Source organism: Protobothrops mucrosquamatus, unplaced genomic scaffold (assembly GCF_001527695.2).
Source record: "Protobothrops mucrosquamatus isolate PMUCROS unplaced genomic scaffold, P.Mucros_1.0 scaffold2838, whole genome shotgun sequence".
In the NCBI taxonomy this organism is placed as follows: Eukaryota; Metazoa; Chordata; class Lepidosauria; order Squamata; family Viperidae; genus Protobothrops; species Protobothrops mucrosquamatus.
This window is the reverse complement of record NW_015388870.1, coordinates 86,774-108,111: the sequence shown is the minus strand read 5'-3', so window position 1 is coordinate 108,111 and position 21,338 is coordinate 86,774. Positions and strand designations below refer to the sequence as shown.

The 21,338-nt window shown below is 44.0% G+C and overlaps 1 protein-coding gene across 1 annotated transcript in view; it reads right to left on the bottom strand.

Annotated features, from left to right (window-relative positions):
* The window catches only part of TRRAP (transformation/transcription domain associated protein), a gene marked incomplete at its 3' end in the record, with an annotated part of 67,346 nt that extends 47,057 nt beyond the window's left edge, over positions 1-20,289 (bottom strand). Inside the window, exons 1-21 of the mRNA XM_015825857.1 lie at positions 20,190-20,289; positions 19,606-19,655; positions 18,439-18,549; positions 17,572-17,676; positions 17,366-17,449; positions 17,068-17,124; positions 16,711-16,836; positions 16,073-16,150; positions 15,759-15,847; positions 14,600-14,696; positions 14,294-14,432; positions 13,854-13,932; positions 12,449-12,683; positions 11,279-11,609; positions 10,528-10,625; positions 9,285-9,479; positions 8,656-8,847; positions 3,295-3,460; positions 2,508-2,764; positions 910-1,110; positions 123-274 (exon numbers count right to left, since the gene is read on the bottom strand). Coding sequence (XP_015681343.1) covers positions 123-274; positions 910-1,110; positions 2,508-2,764; positions 3,295-3,460; positions 8,656-8,847; positions 9,285-9,479; positions 10,528-10,625; positions 11,279-11,609; positions 12,449-12,683; positions 13,854-13,932; positions 14,294-14,432; positions 14,600-14,696; positions 15,759-15,847; positions 16,073-16,150; positions 16,711-16,836; positions 17,068-17,124; positions 17,366-17,449; positions 17,572-17,676; positions 18,439-18,549; positions 19,606-19,655; positions 20,190-20,289 — 2,942 coding nt within the window. The remainder of the gene's footprint in view (positions 1-122; positions 275-909; positions 1,111-2,507; positions 2,765-3,294; positions 3,461-8,655; positions 8,848-9,284; positions 9,480-10,527; positions 10,626-11,278; positions 11,610-12,448; positions 12,684-13,853; positions 13,933-14,293; positions 14,433-14,599; positions 14,697-15,758; positions 15,848-16,072; positions 16,151-16,710; positions 16,837-17,067; positions 17,125-17,365; positions 17,450-17,571; positions 17,677-18,438; positions 18,550-19,605; positions 19,656-20,189) is intronic.
* Positions 20,290-21,338: the final 1,049 nt, after the last annotated feature.

Sequence of the window (21,338 nt, the reverse complement as noted above, 5' to 3'; positions counted from 1 at the left end):
GGATTCTGGGAAGAGAAGGCAGATGCCTCCAAAGGGCACCCCGATTGTTGGGTAGCTTGGGCTCCATCGCAAGAACAAGGCCCAGCTTGTCAATGTTAATGTTGATCCACCTGTGTCCTTACTTGGGATGTGCCAGAAGCTGGTACAAAGCATGCTTGTTGTCATCTAGGCTCATCATGGCCACCAGGAAGCACTTGATGACCTCCCAGGCTTGCCTCCGATAGTAAGGCTCGGTGTTGGCGCTCTTCAAACAGTCCAGGGCAGTCTCAATGGCCTAAGACGATGGAAAAGGATCCAACCTTGGTCAAGCGGTAGAAAACTCCAAAGCACCACAATGTTGGAAAACACCCACCATTGCTTCCCACCACACTTGTCTTGAGCCCCTGGGAAGTCAAACCACCTGCTTGTGTTTCCCCCACAAATAAGACCGGGTCTTATATTAATTTTTGCTCCAAAAGACGCATTAGGGCAGTGTTTCTCAACCTTGTCAATTTTAAGGCATGTGGACTTCAACTCCCAGAATTCCACAGCCAGCATTGCTGGCTGTGGAATTCTGGGAGTTGAAGTCCACATGCCTTAAAATTGTCAAGGTTGAGAAACACTGCATTAGGGCTTATATTGGGGGAAATACGGTACTAAATGCGTCCGTCTGGTGGAAGATCTTAACCAGGGCTTATTTTTGGGGTAGGGCTTATATTACGAGCATCCTGAAAAATCACACTAGGGCTTATTTTGGGAGAAACAAGGTAGTTAGGGCTGTCTTACTATTCTTCTTCTCACCTTTCCCGTTACCTATTTCCTTAGCTTCTTATGACTATTACTGGGCAGGCCCCCAGGATCGACGTATGAATGCAGACTCTCAGGCTGAACCCTCCCCACAACCCAGAAGGCACTCAAAAAAGGCCTCACCTTCTCCATGGGGAGCTGAATGGACGCTTTGCAGTCAGAGAACTCCGCCGTGATGCTAGGCCCTTGGATCTCGGTCACCACGTAGTGCAACTTCTGAGACTCCTTCAGCATTTTCCTGTTGCTCCCGCCGAATTTGCCCAGCACCCGATAAGCCACGTGAGAAATGGTCTCCGCAGGGTTGCGCAGAGTCCGCCACAGAGCCTAAGAAGCGAGCGGGTGAAACGCTGAGTTTCCAAAGCCTGCCAAGCTCTTCAGGGCAGCATAGAACCTCCGTAATAAATACGTTATGGAGCCAGTTTGGTCTAGTAGTGGGAAAGGCACCAGGCTGGAAACTGGGAGACAGTGAGTTCTAGTCCTGCTTTAAACCTGAAAGCCAACTGGATAGCTTTGGGCCTGTTGGCCACCCTGAGCTATTCCTAAAAAATAATAACAGCAGGATAGAAACAACAAATACAATGAAGCGTTCATCCTAGCCGGCAGGAATTCTTGCAAGTGACAGTTTTACGTGTTCCCCGAAATAATTCAACAGATCCCAAAGAGGCCAAGCGGTTTTCTTTGCCTCCCTCAGACTAATTGCTAACAAGCTGGAATGGAGGAGAAACTTCCTGACAGGGAGGACAATTAACCAGTGGAACAGCCTGCCTCCAGAAATCGTGGGCGCTCCATCACTGGAGACTTTCAAGAAGAGGCTGGACAGTCACTTGTCTGAGATGGTATAGGTCCTCCTGTTTAAGCAGGGGGCTGGACTAGAAGACCTCCAAGGTCCCCTTCCAGCTCTATTCTATTCTATTCTATTCTGTTCTGTTCTGTTCTGTTCTGTTCTGTTCTATTCTATTCTATTCTGTTCTGTTCTGTTCTATTCCATTCTGTATTTCTATTCTATTCTATTTTATTCTGTATTTCTATTCTATTCTATTCTGCATTCTATTCTATTCTATTCTATTCTGCATTCTGTTCTATTCTATTCTGCATTCTATTCCATTCCATTCTATTCTATAATTCTATTCTATTCTATTCTATTTTCTATTTTATTCCATTCCATTCCATATTCTATACTATATTCTATTATATTCAATTCTATTCTATTCTGTATTTCTATTCTATTCTATTTTCTATTTTATTCCATTCCATTCCATTCTATATTCTATTATATTCAATTCTATTCTATTCTGCATTTCTATTCTATTCTATTCCATTCTATTCTATATTTCTATTCTGTTCTGTTCTGTTTCTATTCTATTATTCTATTCTGTTCTATTCTATTCCATTCTGTATTTCTATTCTATTCTATTTTATTCTGTATTTCTATTCTATTCTATTCTATTCTGCATTCTGTTCTATTCTATTCTGCATTCTATTCCATTCCATTCCATTCTGTAATTCTATTCTATTCTATTCTATTCTATTCTATTCTATTCTATTCTATTCTATTCTAATTTGCAATCTGCATGCTTCCCATTAGCTTCCCTCCCTTTCACCAGACCACCTTCCACCTTGAATCCTAAGTTGAGCGATGATGTTCATTCCAAAGTAGGTTTGTCCTAATAGCAAGGTAAAGGCTGCCCTCTACCGTCCCATTCGCGCAATTACAGCTTTACCTGCATGAGTTCAGCTCGGACAGGTTGGATGTGATCGTAGAGGAAGTCTGGCTGCAGATTATCCACGCAGAGCTCCAGAGTGCGCAGGCCTTGGCTGACCAGGGTCTGAGAGCCGTTTAAGGCTGACACCAAAGGGTCCATCAGCATCGGCAGGTAGGGGAGGAGGGAGCTGAGGCGCACCGGGACGGTCAGGCACAGCTCGACAAACAAATCTTTCATGTGCTGCTTGTGCAAACCGCTCTGGAGCATGTTGAGACCTGAAGAGCAACAAGGAACAAAACCAGAACATCAAGCCCACCGCCAAACCTTACAGAGATCTAGAAGGCACTCCTCAAGTTACGACCGAGACTACCTTGCAGCCTGGTCCACTATAGTGGTAAAGCCGTGACAAGTCGTAATAAAAAGCTGACCAGCCTGATTTTATAGCTTTTTTTTTTTGCAGCAGTCGTTAAGCAAACACAGTAGTTGTAAAACAAAACTCAAGGGAACCCACAATTCGCCACAGGGCTGGTTTTGCCAAAACTGTGTCGGTTTTGGGAGAAACCGGCATAAAACCTGGTTACCTGCCTGCAGGATGCTGCAAATGGCCGTAAACTAGCCACGTTTGCTGAGTGTCCGAACTCTGGCCCTGAGACCCGGGAGGGAGGCGGCCATCAGAACTTTGAATCCAGGTTGAAAGTTCCCCCTTTTTAAGGTGGCAAGCTTGGAACGCCCGCCGAACAACCCATCGTAAGCCGAGGAGCACCCATATGATGGGAGAACGGGGGGAGGGAGGTGCATTACTGACCTTGTAGTAGGTTAGGCAGCAAGGGCAAGAATTCCTGATACAGGAGGTCATGGCTGCCTCCGCCGATCGACCGGAAAAGGGCTCTCAGCAGCAGGAAGTAATTGTAGGGTTCTTTCGCCGTCTGCGCGAGCTCCATGGAGCTGTTGACTATTTTATGGAGGTGGGGCTGAAAGCAACAGAAAGGAAGGTGGGAGAGGAGATCGCTGACGCAGCTCAAAACGCAACCTGTGTTCCAGTTATCTGTCCGGATGGAGCAGAGTGGCTACAGTGGCAATGCTGGGTAGGAGGTGAGCGTCTCCTGCGTTCGAGACCCAAGAGCTGACCTCAGGCAGGGTTGAGTTCTCGTCCTTCACTCCAGCTCCTGGAGTGAACCTCAAAAAAGATGTTTTGAGACTTTGGGGAAAAGTGCAGAGAAGAGCAACTGAGACGATTAAAGGCCTGGAGACTAAAACACAGGCAGGATTTGGGTTTGGCTAGTCTAGAGAAAAGAAGGTCTGGGGGGACATGATAGCAGTCTTCCAGTATTTGAGGGGCTGCCCCAAAGAAGAGGGAGTCAATCTATTCTCTAAAGCATCTGAAGGCAGGACCAGAAGCAACTGATGGAAACTAACCAAGGAGAGAAACAACTTGGAATTAAGGAGGAATTTCCTAACATTGAGAACAATCAACCAGTGGAATGGCTTGCCTTCAGACGTTGTGGGTGATCCATCACTGGAGGTTTTTAAAAAGAGACTAGACAGCCACTTGTCTGAAATAGTGTAGGGTCTCCTGCTTGAGCGGGGGGGCTGGACTGGAAGACCCCTTCCAGCTCTACTCCATTCCTACTGGGGATATGAAAGGCGTCCCCAACTGGGTGTCCCCAGGGATGTCACTTTCAATCCTCAAACCTTCGGTGCTTCTGACATGAGTGCAAAAAAAAAAAATCTGTCTGGACAGGCTGCAATTACAGGCAGTCCTCTACTTACGATGACAACTGGGACCAGAAATTTCCATTGCTAAGCAAGACGGCTGTTAAGCAAGTCGCTGAGTCTATTTATTTTGGGTGTGTTTTATCCTTTTTGTTTTAAATTATTTTTAATTGTAGTATTTTTTTGCTTTAATTGTAAGCCACCCAAAGTCCTTGACTGGGATGGGCAGCTGTAGCAACTGAATGAATCAATTTTTTTTTTTAAAAAAAAAAGAGGGGGGTGGAAGAATGGTCCACATCACTCAACCCAGTAACAAATAATAACCAGGAAAGTTTCTTTTATTATTATTATTATTAACCTCTAAAGGCCCGGCCTTGCTCCATTATGGGCAAGAAATACTTTCATCCCTCAAATTAAATTGTCTGTTCAGGGCCACGCATCGAGAACCGAATAATTTTAACAGGCGCGCAACAAAGGCAGCCGTTTATCACACCCACGAAATTGGATTTGCCTTTTGTACCATCCAAATGACCTTCATTCAGGAGGCTGACTTGGAAAACGCAAAATAGAGAACCCGGTTCTGAGGGAGGAACAGACTTTACACATCTTAAGACTTATTTGCCAGGCAAGAAGCAGCTTGGGGTTAAACAATTAACCCACAAGTAATCAGGAGGTCTTGGCAGTTGAAAAAATGTCTCCCATTTCTCCTTGGAATATTGCATGCCACGTTTTGTTAATTCCAAAGAAAAGAAAATTACAGAACACAAGAACGCCAGATATGAAGCAGATTGGGAGAGATTGGAATAATTATTTAGGCACACCGAAAAACAAGCTTCCGTTTACGATGGACGACAAGCCCCATAATCACCAACATCTGGCAAAAAGATTGGAAGGGTTTGTTGTTTTTAATTTTCCTAAGCAGCGTGGTGGCCTGGTGGTAAAGGCGCTCGCCTCCCACTCGGAAGGTTGAGAGTTCAATCCTAAGTAGCCTCAAAATATTTCTCTCTCGGGGGCGTAAAGAGAAAATTATCTGCTGCAAACTCCACATAGGTGTCAGGAAGGGCATCCGGACAGTAAATGCTCAGCTCCATCCAATCGCCCTGGCTCTACCCAGAAATTAAGGGATTTATAGGGTCGTAAAAAGAGAGTTGATTTTGCTTTCCTCTCCAAAGGCCTATCAACACAGAGACTTCACTTCACTTCCTAATGTCAAAGCAACTTACAAGATGTTTTGGATTTAACCAACGGCCTGCTGAATTCTTTTCAAACAAACCAGGCCCTAAAAACGTGCTTTGTATTATTATTATTATTATTATTATTATTATTATTATTATTATTATTTAGATTTGTATCCCGCCCTTCTCCCGTAGGACTCAGGGCGGCGGACAATCAATTAAAATACACAAATAACAATACGGATTTAAAATTGATTAAAAGGAATATTAGAGAATTGTCCAATTTAAAATATTAATTAAAACCCCTCTAAAAATTACCCTAGGCCAGTCCTGCGAGCTGGAATAACCAAGTCTTGAGGGCGCGGCGAAAGGAAGGGAGATCAGGGATAACCCTGATCTCTGGGGGCAGTTCATTCCAGAGGGTGGGAGCTCCCACAGAGAAGGCCCTCCCCCTTGGGGTCGCCAGCCGGCACTGTTTGGCCGACGGCACCCTGAGGAGGCCCACTCTATGGGAGCGTACAGGTCGATGGGAGGTGATCTGCAGCAGGAGGCGGTCTCGAATGTATCCGGGTCCGATGCCATGGAGCGCTTTAAAGATGATAGTCAGCCCTTGAAGCGCACCCGGAAGGCCACAGGCAGCCAATGCAGCTCGCGCAGCAGTGGCGTCACGTGGGAACGTCGAGTCCCCCCCAACACCGCCCGCGCGGCCGCATTTTGGACCAGCTGGAGCGTACACGTTCCTCCATTTCTCCTCCAGCGTTTTACCTTCAACATCTGCTCGTTTTCCGCCGCGAAGAGCGAAACCGAACCGAAGACCAACTTGAAGAGTTTGAGATACAGGTTGGACAGCTCCACGTTGGAACCCATTTCAGGCAAACGGTCAAGCAGGTACTCTACCAGGATGGTGGCAAATAAAGCGGAGGTCGTAGGGTTGGCCAAGAAAGAATTGGCAACAATCTGTCAAAATGGGAAAAAAAGCAAACTGATTTTTTTCCCCCAAAAAAACTGCTAATGAAAACTGAAATGTTAATGCTAAAATGCTAAAAATTGAGAGCCGGTTTGGTCTAGTAGGGAAGGCAACAGAAACCAGGAGACGGTGAGTTCTAATCCCATCTGAGACCTAAAAGCCAGCTTTGGGCCAATTACCAGGAGACGGTGAGTTCCAGTCCCACCTTTGGCCTGAAAGCTAGCTGGATGACTCTGGGTCAATCACCAGGAGACGGTGAATTCTAGTCCCACCTTAGGCATGAAAGCTGAGTGACTTTGGATCAATCACCAGGAGACTAGTCCCACAGTCCACCCTCTGGTGCACAGTTTCCTTGCAACCTCAAGCGCCCAATAAAACGGCACAACGGTTAGAAATCAGTGCCAGAGAAGGAACGTTGTGAACTGTGATGCCCACTTTCGCGGGCCACTCACTGACAAGTGCCCAAAACATACTACCTGGAGAGCATAGTTCTTGGAGATCCTTTCCACCATGTAAGGGACAGACGTCTGGAAGATTTCTTTGAAAGTCAGAGGGTTCATCATGGTGAAGACCCCAGCAAAGTGTTCCAGGACCTCTTTCTCCTCCTTCATTCGGACCGTTTGGCAGTTGGCCACCCTAATGTACGTCTGCCCGTTCCCAGCTATTTGGACCTGGGCAGAAGGGATACATTTCATGGAATTAAGGGTGCCTGACCACATTAACGAGAACACCCTGAGCTTTTATTTATTTATTTAGCATATGGCATCTCTAGAGGCCATGCAATCACTGATATGCAAATGTAAGTTTAGATAAAGCATCAGCAAAGATGGATGGATGGATGGATGTAGAGATGACAGAGAGATGTAGGTAGAGATGATAAATATATAATAGATAGATAGATAGATAGATAGATAGATAGATAGATAGATAGATAGATAGATAGATAGATAGATAGATAGATAGATATGGATAGACAGATAGAGATGGATAGACAGAGATGATAGATATATATAGACAGAGATAGATAGATAGATAGATAGATAGATAGATAGATAGATAGATAGATAGATAGATATAGATAGAAAGAGATGATAGAGATAGATAGATAGATAGATAGATAGATAGATAGATAGATAGATAGATAGATAGATAGATAGATAGATAGATGAGAGAGATGATAGATAGGTAGGTAGATAGAGATAAAGATAGATGAGAGAGAGAGAGAGAGACTGATTAGAGAAAGAGAGACAGACAGACAGACAGAAAGGTAGATAATGTGGACAATACAACAATACCAGATAAAATATGAAATTAAGATGTCCAAAAGGTGCTTTTTCTTTTTTTTCTTTGAAGACATTTCGCTTCTCATCCAAGAAGCTTGAGGACTAGCTGTAACCATCTTCCAAATTAGAGTTATAAGTCACCTCCATGAGGATGCCAAAGTCCTGATACGTACCTGATAAATATCCAAAGCCTGCATGGCGTATTTGACCAATTTTATATAAATCTGGGTCTCTTTCGGTTGAAGCTGCTTATTGGGAATGAACTGGGCTTCTAAACAGAGGAAAGAGAAGAATCGCTGAGATCGGACCTCTTTTTTTTGTTTTAATTGTAAAAGATCACCAGTTCATATAACAATAAAACCTTAGTGCTGCATCATTTATTCGATTTGTCCATTTAAACAAGCATAATTAATTTATTTATTTAGATATTTTAATGCAATAAAAAAGATGCCCCTCCAATCAGGCAGGCAACAACTATCTTACAAGAGGCATTCTGCTTTCTTCTGCAGAGTGGAAGGAAAGAGAGAGAAGAGGAAGAGGAAGGAGAAAGAAAGAAAGAAAGAAAGAAAGAAAGAAAGAAAGAAAGAAAGAAAGAAAGAAAGAAAGAAAGAAAGAGAAGGAAGGAAGGAAGGAAGGAAGGAAGGAAGGAAGGAAGGAAGGAAGGAAGGAAGGNCATTCCAGAGGGTGGGAGCTCCCACAGAGAAGGCCCTCCCCCTTGGGGTCGCCAGCCGGCACTGTTTGGCCGACGGCACCCTGAGGAGGCCCACTCTATGGGAGCGTACAGGTCGATGGGAGGTGATCTGCAGCAGGAGGCGGTCTCGAATGTATCCGGGTCCGATGCCATGGAGCGCTTTAAAGATGATAGTCAGCCCCTTGAAGCGCACCCGGAAGGCCACAGGCAGCCAATGCAGCTCGCGCAGCAGCGGCGTCACGTGGGAACGTCGAGTCCCCCCCAACACCGCCCGCGCGGCCGCATTTTGGACCAGCTGGAGCGTACACGTTCCTCCATTTCTCCTCCAGCGTTTTACCTTCAACATCTGCTCGTTTTCCGCCGCGAAGAGCGAAACCGAACCGAAGACCAACTTGAAGAGTTTGAGATACAGGTTGGACAGCTCCACGTTGGAACCCATTTCAGGCAAACGGTCAAGCAGGTACTCTACCAGGATGGTGGCAAATAAAGCGGAGGTCGTAGGGTTGGCCAAGAAAGAATTGGCAACAATCTGTCAAAATGGGAAAAAAAGCAAACTGATTTTTTTCCCCCCAAAAAACTGCTAATGAAAACTGAAATGTTAATGCTAAAATGCTAAAAATTGAGAGCCGGTTTGGTCTAGTAGGGAAGGCAACAGAAACCAGGAGACGGTGAGTTCTAATCCCACCTGAGACCTAAAAGCCAGCTTTGGACCAATTATCAGGAGACGGTGAGTTCCAGTCCCACCTTAGTCATGAAAGCTGGGTGACTTTGGGTCAATCACCAGGAGACTAGTCCCACCTTAGACAGGAAAGCCACAGTCCACCCTCTGGTGCACAGTTTCCTTGCAACCTCAAGCGCACAATAAAACAGCACAACGGTTAGAAATCAGTGCCAGAGAAGGAACGTTGTGAACTGTGATGCCCACTTTCGCGGGCCACTCACTGTCAAGTGCCCAAAACATACTACCTGGAGGGCATAGTTCTTGGAGATCCTTTCCACCATGTAAGGGACAGACGTCTGGAAGATTTCTTTGAAAGTCAGAGGGTTCATCATGGTGAAGACCCCAGCAAAGTGTTCCAGGACCTCTTTCTCCTCCTTCATTCGGACCGTTTGGCAGTTGGCCACCCGAATGTACGTCTGCCCGTTCCCAGCTATTTGGACCTGGGCGGGAGACATTTCATGGAATTAAAATAAGGGTGCTTGGCCACGTTAACGAGAACACCCTGAGCTTTTATTTATTTATTTAGCGTATGGCATCTCTAGAGGTCATGAAATCACTGATATGCAAATGTTGCAAATGTAAGTTTAGATAAAGCATCAGCAAAGATGGATGGATGGATGTAGAGATGACAGAGAGATGTAGGTAGAGATGATAAATATATAATAGATAGATAGATAGATAGATAGATAGATAGATAGATATGATAGATATATATAGACAGAGATATATAGATATAGATAGATATAGACAGAGATAGATAGATAGATAGATAGATAGATAGATAGATAGATAGATAGATAGATAGATAGATAGATATAGATAGATAGATATGGATAGACAGATAGAGATGATATATATAGACAGAGATAGATAGATATAGATAGATAGATAGATAGATAGATAGATAGATAGATAGATAGATAGATAGATAGATAGATAGATAGACAGATGATAGATAGATATAGAGATAGATAGATAGATAGATAGATAGATAGATAGATAGATAGATAGATATGGATAGACAGATAGATGGATAGACAGAGATGATATATATAGACAGAGATAGATAGATATAGATAGACAGAGATAGATAGATAGATAGATAGATAGATAGATAGATAGATAGATAGATAGATAGATAGATAGATAGATAGATAGATAGATAGATAGACAGATGAAAGAGATGAGAGATAGGTAGGTAGATAGATAGAGATAAAGATAGATGAGAGAGAGAGAGAGAGAGAGAGAGAGACTGATTAGAGAAAGAGAGACAGACAGACAGAAAGGTAGATAATGTGGACAATACAACAATACCAGATAAAATATGAAATTAAGATGTCCCAAAGGTGCTTTTTCTTTTCTTTTTCTTTGAAGACATTTCGCTTCTCATCCAAGAAGTTTCTTCATAAGATGAGGACTAGCTGTAACCATCTTCCAAATTAGAGTTATAAGTCGCCTCCATGAGGACGCCAAAGTCCTGATACGTACCTGATAAATATCCAAAGCCTGCATGGCGTATTTGACCAATTTTATATAAATCTGGGTCTCTTTCGGTTGAAGCTGCTTATTGGGAATGAACTGGGCTTCTAAACAGAGGAAAGAGAAGAATCGCTGAGATCGGACCTCTTTTTTTTTAATTGTAAAAGATCACCAGTTCATATAACAATAAAACCTTAGTGCTGCATCATTTATCCGATTTGTCCATTTAAACAAGCATAATTAATTTATTTATTTAGATATTTTAAGGCAATAAAAAAGATGCCCCTCCAATCAGGCAGGCAACAACTATCTTACAAGAGGCATTCTGCTTTCTTCTGCAGAGTGGAAGGAAAGAGAGAGAAGAGGAAGAGGAAGGAGAAAGAAAGAAAGAAAGAAAGAAAGAAAGAAAGAAAGAAAGAAAGAAAGAAAGAAAGAGAAGGAAGGAAGGAAGAAAGGAAGGAAGGAAGGAAGGAAGAAAGAAAGAAAGAAAGAAAGAAAGAAAGAAAGAGAAGGAAGGAAGGAAGGAAGAAAGAGAAGGAAGGAAGGAAGGAAGGAAGGAAGGAAGGAAGGAAGGAAGGAAGGAAGGAAGGAAGGAAGAAAGAAAGAAAGAAAGAAAGAAAGAAAGAAAGAAAGAAAGAAAGAAAGAAAGAAAGAAAGAGGGGAAAAAGAGCCAACTCCAATTCACAATCTCAACTTAAAGGTCCGGGATTGGGTTGCCACCTGAATCCATTTTAAAAATTAAAGCTCAAGTCAATTTTACCGCCAGGAGCTTTGCAAGACGTGATGCCCCAGGTGATCGTCTTGACCCCGCAGACTAAGGTCTTCACCAAACTCCGACAATCCGTGACTTGAAACGTCTGCTTGTCCTCCTTCTCCTTCTCCCCTTGCTTCTCAAAGACGGGCCCTGAGGCCGGGACCACCGGGGTGGTGGTGGGCGCAGGGGAAGGAACCGTGACCGGAAGTGCGTTTCCCCCTGCCGGCGCCCCGGTTAAAGCGGCTTCTCCTGCCCCCAGCTCTGACTGTGGCTTGCACTTTTTAAAGATGATGGAAAGCTGGTAGCGGGCGATGGTGTGAAATTTCAAGACAAAAACCTGAGAAAGGAGAAGGAGAGGAAGGGGAGATGAGGAACAACGAGGGTACTAAAGGGGGTGGAAATAAGGACGCGTCTGCAATGCCTTTCGCTTCCAAGTTTTTCGAACACCCCCCTCGCTGTCAGGAGGCAAAAAGCAAGAAAGACGCCTCGGGATTCTCCCAAGCACGTTCTTTCTCACCTATAGACGGAATCTTGCCAGACTAAAGCATTGCTACCGTCTCCATAAAGTAAGACTGTCCAACTTTGGCAACTTGGAAGATCGGTGGACTTCAACTCCCAGAATTCCCCAGTCAGCAGAGCCATTGTTGAGAATTCTGGGCATTGAACCCCCATCTTAAAAGGTGCGAGGCTTATATTCCACCCCTAAGCTACGAAGCCACCTTACAGGATGATAAATAGTTAAAGGACTAGTTAAAGTCCTTTAAAAGTTAAAAGACTCCACCATTCCCATTCATTTTTTAATTTAATAATTTAATACACCAGAGTTCCTCAACCTTTCCAACTTTGTGAGCCAGCAGGGTGCGTGTGTATGTGTGTGTGTGTGTTCTGCACGAGCAGCAGGCAAGCATGCTCCATTTGTACGAGCGCCGGGCACACACACCTCCTTGTACAAATGTAGCACACACACACGTGCTCACCCACTACTAGGGATGTGCATGTTTGTCTTCTTCCACAGCCCGGTTCCAAACAGTTCAAGGCCTGGTAGTGGGCTGCAGATTGGGGACCCCTACAGTACGCAACGCTTCTCCCAAGAGTCCACGTTTGAGCCGTAGTACCGTTTCACTCTGGCATTCCCACCAGCGCAGTCTTCTCACTCCCAGGCCCGAGCCTTCCTACCTCCAACATCCTCATGAGAATATCCCTGCCGTTTCCGTTCTCCTGCTCGCTCTTGGAGCGAATACAATCCACCAGGTTGAGCAAAAGTTTGCATGACATAGTCTGGATGCTGCTGGGTAACGACTCATCGTCTATGTTCTTGGCAAAGAGCTGGACAGCCAGGGAGAGATCGTTGAGAGGTAAATGCTGGCGGACGTGGTGAACCAGATCAGCCAGAGTGCTGTACGCCAGGGGCCTGAAACAAGGACACATTAACAGAGGAATAGAATCAAGATCACAGGAAGTGTTAATACCACTTTACAAGGCCTTGGTAAGGCCACACTTGGAATATGGCATCCAGTTTTGGTCACCATGATGTAAAAAAGATGTTGAGACTCTAGAAAGAGTGCAGAGAAGAGCAACAAAGATGATTAGGGGTCTGGAGGCTAAAACATATAAGGAACGGTTGCTGGAATTGGGTATGTCCAGTTTAATGAAGAGAAGGACGATGGGGGACATGGTAGCAGTATTCCAATATCTCAGGGGCTGCCCCAAAGAAGAGGGAGTCAAACTATTCTCCAAAGCCCCTGAAGGCAGGACAAGAAGCAAAGGATGGAAACTGATCAAGGAGAGAAGCAACCTAGAACTAAGGAGAAACTTCCTGATAGTTAGAACAATTAACCAGTGGAACAACCTGCCTCCAGAAGCGGGGAATGCTCAAACTCTGGAAGTTTTTAAGAAGAGACTGGACAGCCATTTGTCTGAAATGGTATAGGGTTTCCTACCTGAGCAGTGGGTTGGACTAGATGACCTCCAAGATCCCTTCCAACTTTATTCTTATTCTTATTCTTCTTCTCATTATTCTTATTCTTATTATTTCGGAGGTGAGGTTCATTTAAATTTTCGTTTGGGGAGGGGCAAAGATGTCCTACAGCTAACCAAGGTTGGGCAGAAAGCTTCCCACAGGTGGTCTTCAACTTACAACCGTTCACTCAACAACCGGTAAGTTAGGATGGTGCCCCAAAAAAGTTTGACTTATGAGGGGACCTGACAAGGACAGGCAGTCAACTGGCAGTCCGTTTAGTGACCGTTTCAAAGTTATAACAGTTCCACAGACAATTTGCACGAAGCAATGCCAGAGGGGACCACTTGGGTAGCTGAATTGGGAATCTAGTTATGAGGCCACTGCCATACACACACACACCCCGTAGACGTTTTGTATACAATTACGTAGATTGTGTGTGCATATGTTTACTTTTGTCGTGTTCTCATCGTACGCTAAGCAAATAATAGATAAACAAGCATCTAAAGTTGCAGCGTTTGTAGGGTGTGGGACCAGGCCTGCATCACAATTTCCCTTCCCCTGCAGACTTTTATAGAGGACCCCCCCCCCAAAGGCCTCCAGGTAAAAGTATGTGCTACACACCTGAGAGTTTCACGTGCCGTGTAGCCGGAACCTATGAGTATGGACTCGTCAAACAATTTGTCCATGCACGGGATAAACTCTGCAAAACAAAGAATTTGCCACGGAGTAAGTACCGCCATGAAAAGCGACCAGGTTTATATTAAGAGGTTTCAACGAATTTAAGACGGCGCAGGCAGTCCTCGACTTACGACAGTTCCATTTGGGTGACCGTTCAAAGTTACAACAGCACTGGGGAAAAAAGTGACTTAGGACCGTTTTTTCACCCTTAACGACGTTTGTCGCAGCCCCGCCGTCGTGTGATCGAAATTCAGAGGCCGGGCAATGGGTTCATACTTAATGACTGTTGCAGAAATCCTGGGCTCCCTTGAGGTCGTTAAGTCGAGGACTTACCTGTCTTTAAGAGATGCAACCATCTAAACGTGGCAAAAATAAATACATACGGCTCCTCAGGTCTGTGGTGAGGATATGTTTGGCCGCGATGAGCAGTTCCTTCCTCAGGTGAGCCGTTTCTGCTGGACAGTTGGACAGCAGCTGCAACATTCCTTTGACCATTTGCTGAGAGTACTTGGCCACCAGCTCCTGGCAAGGCGAGAAAAATAAAATAAAATAAAATAAATGCAACTCCCTATTGTAGATGGGACCTCCGTGGTTTATATCTCAATGAAGAGGAACTTACGAGGAAGTAAGACCTGGCCTTTGGAGGGGGAAGGGGGGAGGGCACAGGTGACCACGCCAGCAACGCTCACCTGATAAATCCTGATGATATAAGCCAGGAATGACAATGTTTTGATCTGGGCGGCAATGAAGTCGGCGTACAATTCCTTATTGTAGCTTTTATTCTGCCTGAAGAGGGAAGAAGGCAGATGGGATCACAAGGATTGTGGGTTGGCACAAACACTCAACAACTGATTGTAAAGTCGGCAGCGCTTTACGAGAATATTCTGCTTTCCCTCCTAAAAATGCCTCTTCTGAGGAGATGCCACCTATTTGTAACCTCAAAGGAAGCTTCTTGTAGGAAACGTTCTTTGCTCACAGATCGGTTTCCTTTTAAAAAGACGGTCTTCTCAGTCACCACGTATTTGTTTTTTGGGGGGAAAAAAGGCTTAAAAAATGGGTCTTGCTGGGGGTAACGTCCCACTGTGTTCAGTGAGATTATTCCCCAGTAGTACAAACAGCCTGGCACTTAAGATACCAAATAAAGATTCAAAAGTGCACGATAACAAAGCTTGCCTCTCTCCAAAGCAGGATGAAGACCCCCCAAATCTTTGATTATAGATCCCCCTTCTTTGTCACCACCAGATTGCAACGTTTAACACGACTGATAATGCTTAAACGCACGGAAAGGAAGGATGTGACTTGTACCTAGTTCAATAATGCAACTGTAATTAAATTACTTTCGGGTTTGATCCTGGCCTGTCCCTTTGTGGATACAGCTCGCAAATGCAGCCCCCCCGTCTGAAAAAAATAACACCTGCCATTCCTTGCCTTAAAGGCTAAAGATTTAGGGAAGCGGTTTCCAACTCAAGGAAGAGTTATAAACCTCTTCCTCGTAAGATGGCCGAAGACAATGGTTGGTTTTTTTTAAAATTTTGAGGTAAATAACAGTAACTCTTGATGCTGGAATGCTCGTGTTTGTTCCCTTATGCCAGGGGTCTTCAAACTTGGCCCTTTTGTGACTTGAGGACTTCCAACTCCCAGAATTCTTCAGCCAGGCACTTGTTACTTGTGGACTTCAACTCCCAGAATTCCTCAGCCAGGCATGCTGGCTGAGGAATTCTGGGAGTTGAAGTCCACAAGTCGTAAAAGGGCCAAGTTTGAAGTCCCCTGCCTTTATGCTCTGTATCAACAGCGTACATTTCTTTACAGAGTTCAGGGTTTGTTAAAAGCTTCGCCCCATATGCATACCTGGCTTGGTTGGACACCTGAATAATTATAGTATTCATGATCAAGGGCACAAATTCGGCAACCACGTTGTGAATATTCAGTTTATAGAGCTAAGAAGAAAAAAAAACAAAAGAGGTGTGTTAGACAAGGACAACCGACAACCTTTTACTTTTCCAAGTCATCTGAGAAGGGTAGCAAAAATGTTCCAGAAGTTGATAACGCACAAAATTGCGCCTACCTCTTAGTCTCTAATGAGGAGAAGAAGAAAAGAGAAATAGCAGAAAGTTTGTGGGAAGAAAAAAAAAATAGGAATTTAGACACGGTTTCATACGAACCTGGTACATGAGGACAACGATTATGGGAAGTTCTGCTAAAACTTTCAAGGAAAGGGAGCCACGAGGAATGACCGCGTGCTGGAAAAGGATAAAAAAAATGGAATGGTCAATAGAATTCAAAGGATGTCAAACTTAGTTCGCTTGTGGCTATGTAGCGATTCCAGGCTGATTCCTCTTTTAACTCTGCCCCAGGTTTTGCCATCCTCCTACACATCTTCTTCCTCTTATCCCCATCCCTCTCTCTTCCTCCCTCCCTCCCTCCCTCCCTCGGTCCCTCCCGTCCTTCCTTCCTTCCTTCCTTCCTTCCTTCCTTCCTTCCTTCCTTCCTTCCTTCCTTCCTTCCTTCCCTCCCTCTCATTCCCCTCTTGTCAGATGTGAAAAAAACAGGTCCACACATGAAGGTCCAAGTAAACTGATTTATTGCTAAACAGCCTATGCACAAGAGTTTTCTCAGCTCATGATCAGCACCCGCTTGAAGTTAGATAATGGCCGACACTCAAGGGAGGTTAGAATTAGTTCGCTTGTGGCTATGTAGGGATTCTAAGCTGATTCCTCTTTTAACTCTGCCCCCAGGTTCTGCCTCTCCTTCTCCTACAAAGACAGGTTTTTTTTCAAGACATATCTTTTCTTGTACTCACCGATCTGGTTTCACTGTCGTCTCTCTCCGGATTTACTTTCACTACAATCGTCGTGATCAAGCCCACCATGTCTGGAGTGGGAATGGTGTTCTCAGGAACAACTTGAGGATTCTCAAAGTACCGATTCTAAGGTAGGAAACACAAGCGAAGTACATCACTCTCGCTGCAGATGGCAGGCCGCGATGCAAAAGCATATTGGAACCGATGGATTCCGGGATCAGGAATTTAGGAAAACCAGCCAAACGGTAGAAACGCCTTGGAGATTCGGCGCTACCCTGGATCAGGTCCAAGGGTTTCCCAATAAAACTTTCATGCGGCGTAGAAGAAAAGCACAAATGTCATCATCACATCACCTACCACTACTTTGGGTAGCTCCTTGTATATCTGTTTCACGAAATCCAAGAAGTGATGAATCTGCAGGAAAAGGGGGGAAATGTTATGAGAAATTTTGATTTCGAAATCTGAAACCATTGTAGTCTTCAAGGAAGTCTGTCTGAGTCCCAGAATCTGCTGCTTGAGGAGGCCTATTGTTCACCCTAGCTTGACATTCTTCCCCCAAAGATTACGTGTGGGAACCCCAAAAGTTTGTGGGCTTTGACTACGTCATTCAACTGCACGTCCGTAAATTAAAAACTTCGGCCAGGAAATTTATTACCTCTTGTGTGATGGGCGGCCGGAACTGTTTGTGAAGCTCAATAATTATTCTCAAGCAAATAAGTACATTTTCTTCATTTTCAGTCTAAAAGCGAGAGAGGGAAAGAGGTGGAAAAGAAAAAGGGTTTATTAAAGAGCAAAAATCAGAACTGCATACTGCAAACAGTATGGGAAAAAAATGCAGAGAGCGTAGTCCAACCGAATTACCTCTAGGAATCTAAACATCACAGATAAGATATTTTTGGTGTGTGGGCGTAGATGTTCATTGGTTGGTATTCTATGGATTATCTCCAAAACTAATTTTCTCAGTTGCTGCAGAAAGGGAGAAAAAATGGGAAACAGAACTTGACTTCCAATGATAAACATGTTTATGTTAAAAGACCCAAATGAAACTCCAAAAGCTTATTACATGAATTGAAATTGTACACGTCTGCAAATTTTAAATGCATGAACAGCTTAAGAAAGGTTTTACACTAAAAAAAAAGAAATAAACCGCATGTCAAAATGAACAATAATCAAATCAGATCTTTTCAGCTATCATCCAAAAATTAAGCAAGGTTGTTTCCCATGAGAGACATTGGGAATTCTCAGTAAAACTTAGAACAGGGGTTTTCAAACTTGGCCCTTTTATTACTTGTGGACTTCAACTCCCAGCAAAGCTGGCTGAGGAATTCTAGGAATTGAAGTCCACAAGTCATAAAAGGGCCAAGTTTGAAGACTCATAACTTAGAAGGTTAAAAAAAAACCAACAGATCTCAGAAGGTGTACTAAATTTGTTATATTGCAACCAGTATACAAACCCTATCAAAAGCAGGGTTGGTCTTTTATCTTTAATTTCACCTTCCTTCCAAGGTTTAAAAAGATGGAGCCCATGTCTTTACAACAGAGACAGACCATCAGTTTTAAGATTATGTAACATCTGCACAATTATGCACAATCTACAAGATGAGGAAACACTTTTTTATTGGGAAATTCATCCCCTCTCTGGCTGTTTGACCAGCCTGGCTGAAAAAGGCCCATGAAAGAGGCCGGAAGCCATCCCTGTGGAACGAGGAATTATTTCTGGAGGGTTACCTGGGCAGGTTTCTCCTGCAGGAACTGGACGTCCCCATCTTGGAGAAACGTCAGGAAGCGAGGGATGATGTGTTCCAGGAATGTGGAATATTGAGGAGATGAGGTCACATTCTAACAGAAAGGAAAAAAAAAGATTTTGTGGGGTTTTCAACCAGATCTTTTTTCTCAGCTTCGGCAACATGAAGACGGATGGACTTCAACTCCCAGAATTCCCCATCCGATGTTTTTGCTTTGACAACAGTTAAGAGATGCAACCATTTTCTTCTTATGTTTTACTTTTACAGTTAGATGATGCTGGGAGGGGGAGGAATGTGCATGAGAGTTTAGCTAAACATAATAAAACTGAACCAAGTGTGTGAACCAAGGTTATTGAAATAAGAGATGATAAGAATTGGCCGGGCTGGAGATCTGGAGGGAAGGCCTGCATTTCAAAGTAATTGGAGAATGTGATTTATGACTGTTAACTGGAGGAGGGAATTGTGCTTTGATACTATGTGCTCAGGGGAGGAGAATCCAGTTTTTGGCTTCCACTGTGTTAGTGCCGATGCTATATTACTCAAATAAAGATTATTTAAGGTAAACAATGCCTCGAAGTTCTTTGAAGAGTTTCATCTGTCGGAACCATGACACTTTCAAATATCAGAAGAATGCCGTCACGTCACCTCTCAGAGTCATAACAGCCTTCCAATATATCTACCAGTAGCTTTCCAGGCCTCTGATGGAGGTAGTCCCCGACTAACCACCACACTGAAGCCCAAAGTTTCCGTCGCTAAGCGAGACATTTGTTAAGCCCCATTTTGCGACTTTTCTGGCCACAGTGGGGATGTCAAGTGTGAAAAAAGGGTCATAAATCACTTTTTTCAGTGCCTTTAACTTTGAATGGTCCCTAAATGAATTAGTTGTATGTAGATGACTATCTGTATTGCTTTCCTGTCCTCAGGTCTTTTGGAGAATAGGTTGTCCCCTTCTTTTTGACAGCCCCATAAATATGGGGAGACTGTTATTATGTCACCCTTCAGTCGTGATAACAGCCTTCCAGTGTCTACCACAACTTTACTAGGCCTCTAGTAAAATCTTTCTATCCAGGAAGTGTGAATCTCCTCCCGTCAACAACGGCCCCAAGTGTTCAGCTCTACCAAGCACCCCACTATCAACCCGAAGTGTTACCTCAAAGTTTTCACTGACTTCTTGCATCATCTTCAGCTTCGTTTCATCGGCTGGAAATCAAGAACAAAAGGCAAGCATTGAAATATACATTTTTACCTGTAGCAGAGAAGTATTTTTTTTTGAACCCCCCTGAAAGAAGCAATCAGATCTTATCAGTTTAGCTCTCACTACCCACATATTAAGCATCACATATCACCGTTCGCAACCTTCACACACACACACACATACACACGTCTCCACGCACTCACAGTCAAGTGATTTTTTTATGGGGTTCAAGAGAAAAAGTGATCATCATTTGCTTCTCTGTTAGGTCTCCAAGCGGGCCAGAAATAACACAAGGTTTGTGTCCTTGCATATGCGTTCTCTCCCCCTCTGCAGTGCAAAATGTCATCCAGCCTGACAATTGGCACCACTACGGTTACTCTCAAAGTCTGGGTTTAAGAATTCACAATTCTCTGTGAATTCCCAGGAGGAGAACGTGCATTATTCTGGAGAGTAACTCACAATTTTCCCAGGGCGATTTGCACCAAATGTTGTCCATGAGGCTGCAGCCAAAGGAAAACCAGGGCTGAAAAGACACTTACGTGTGTTAGCGTCAGTGAGAGCCGCCACAAACTGGAGATACTTTTTCATTAAGGTGGTCTGGTCGACCACCGTGGGCCCCTGGGTCGAAACAAATGCCATTTTATTTTTTTTACTTCTGAAGGTTGAGTGAATATTTAGGAGGAAACTGAAGAGCTCAAGTGATCAGCCGGCCTAAAAGAAAAGAGAAAGCAGAGCTATTTTAGCATCATTATACGGAGCCTATGGTGTTACTGGAGAGATTTATTTTTATCCCACTTTTTTTAAAAAAATAAAATAACTCAAAGGTACTCAAGAGGGTCTAGACCAGGGGTAGGCAACCTTGGCTCTTTTATGACTCCTGGACTTCAACTCCCAGAATTCCTGAGCCAGCATGGCTGGCTCAGGAATTCTGGGAGTTGAAGTCCATCAGTCATAAAAGAGCCAAGGTTGCCTACCCCTGGTCTAGACCAAGATCACCCAGCTGGCTTTCGTAGCTAAGGCAGGACTAGAACTCAAAGTCTCCTAGTGATTGGCCCAAAGTCACCCAGCCGGCTTCCGTGGCTAAGGTAGGACTAGAACTCACAGCCTCCTGGTGATTGGCCCCAAATTACCCAGTCTGCTTTCATATCTAAATAATAATAATAATAATAATAATAATAATAATAATAATAATAATAATAATAATAATAAAGTTGGAAGGGACCTCGGAGGTCATCTAGTCCAACCTCCTGCTCAGGCAGGAAACCCTATACCATTTCGGACAAATGGCTGTCCAGTCTCTTCTTAAAAACTTCCAGTGTTGGTGCATTCACCGCTTCTGGAGGCAGGTTGTTCCACTGGTTAATTGTTCTAACTGTCAGGAAGTTTCTCCTTAGTTCCAGGTTGCTTCTCTCTTTGGTTAGTTTCCACCCGTTGCTTCTTGTCCTGCCTTCAGGCGCCTTGGAGAATAGCTTGACTCCCTCTTCTTTGGGGCAGCCCCTGAGATACTGGAACCCTGCTATCATGTCTCCCCTTGTCCTTCTCTTCATTAAACTAGACATACCCAATTCCAGCAGCCGTTCCTTATATGCTTTAGCCTCCAGTCCCCTAATCATCTTTGTTGCTCTTCTCTGCACTCTTTCTAGAGTCTCAACATCTTTTTTACATCGTGGTGACCAAAACTGGATGCA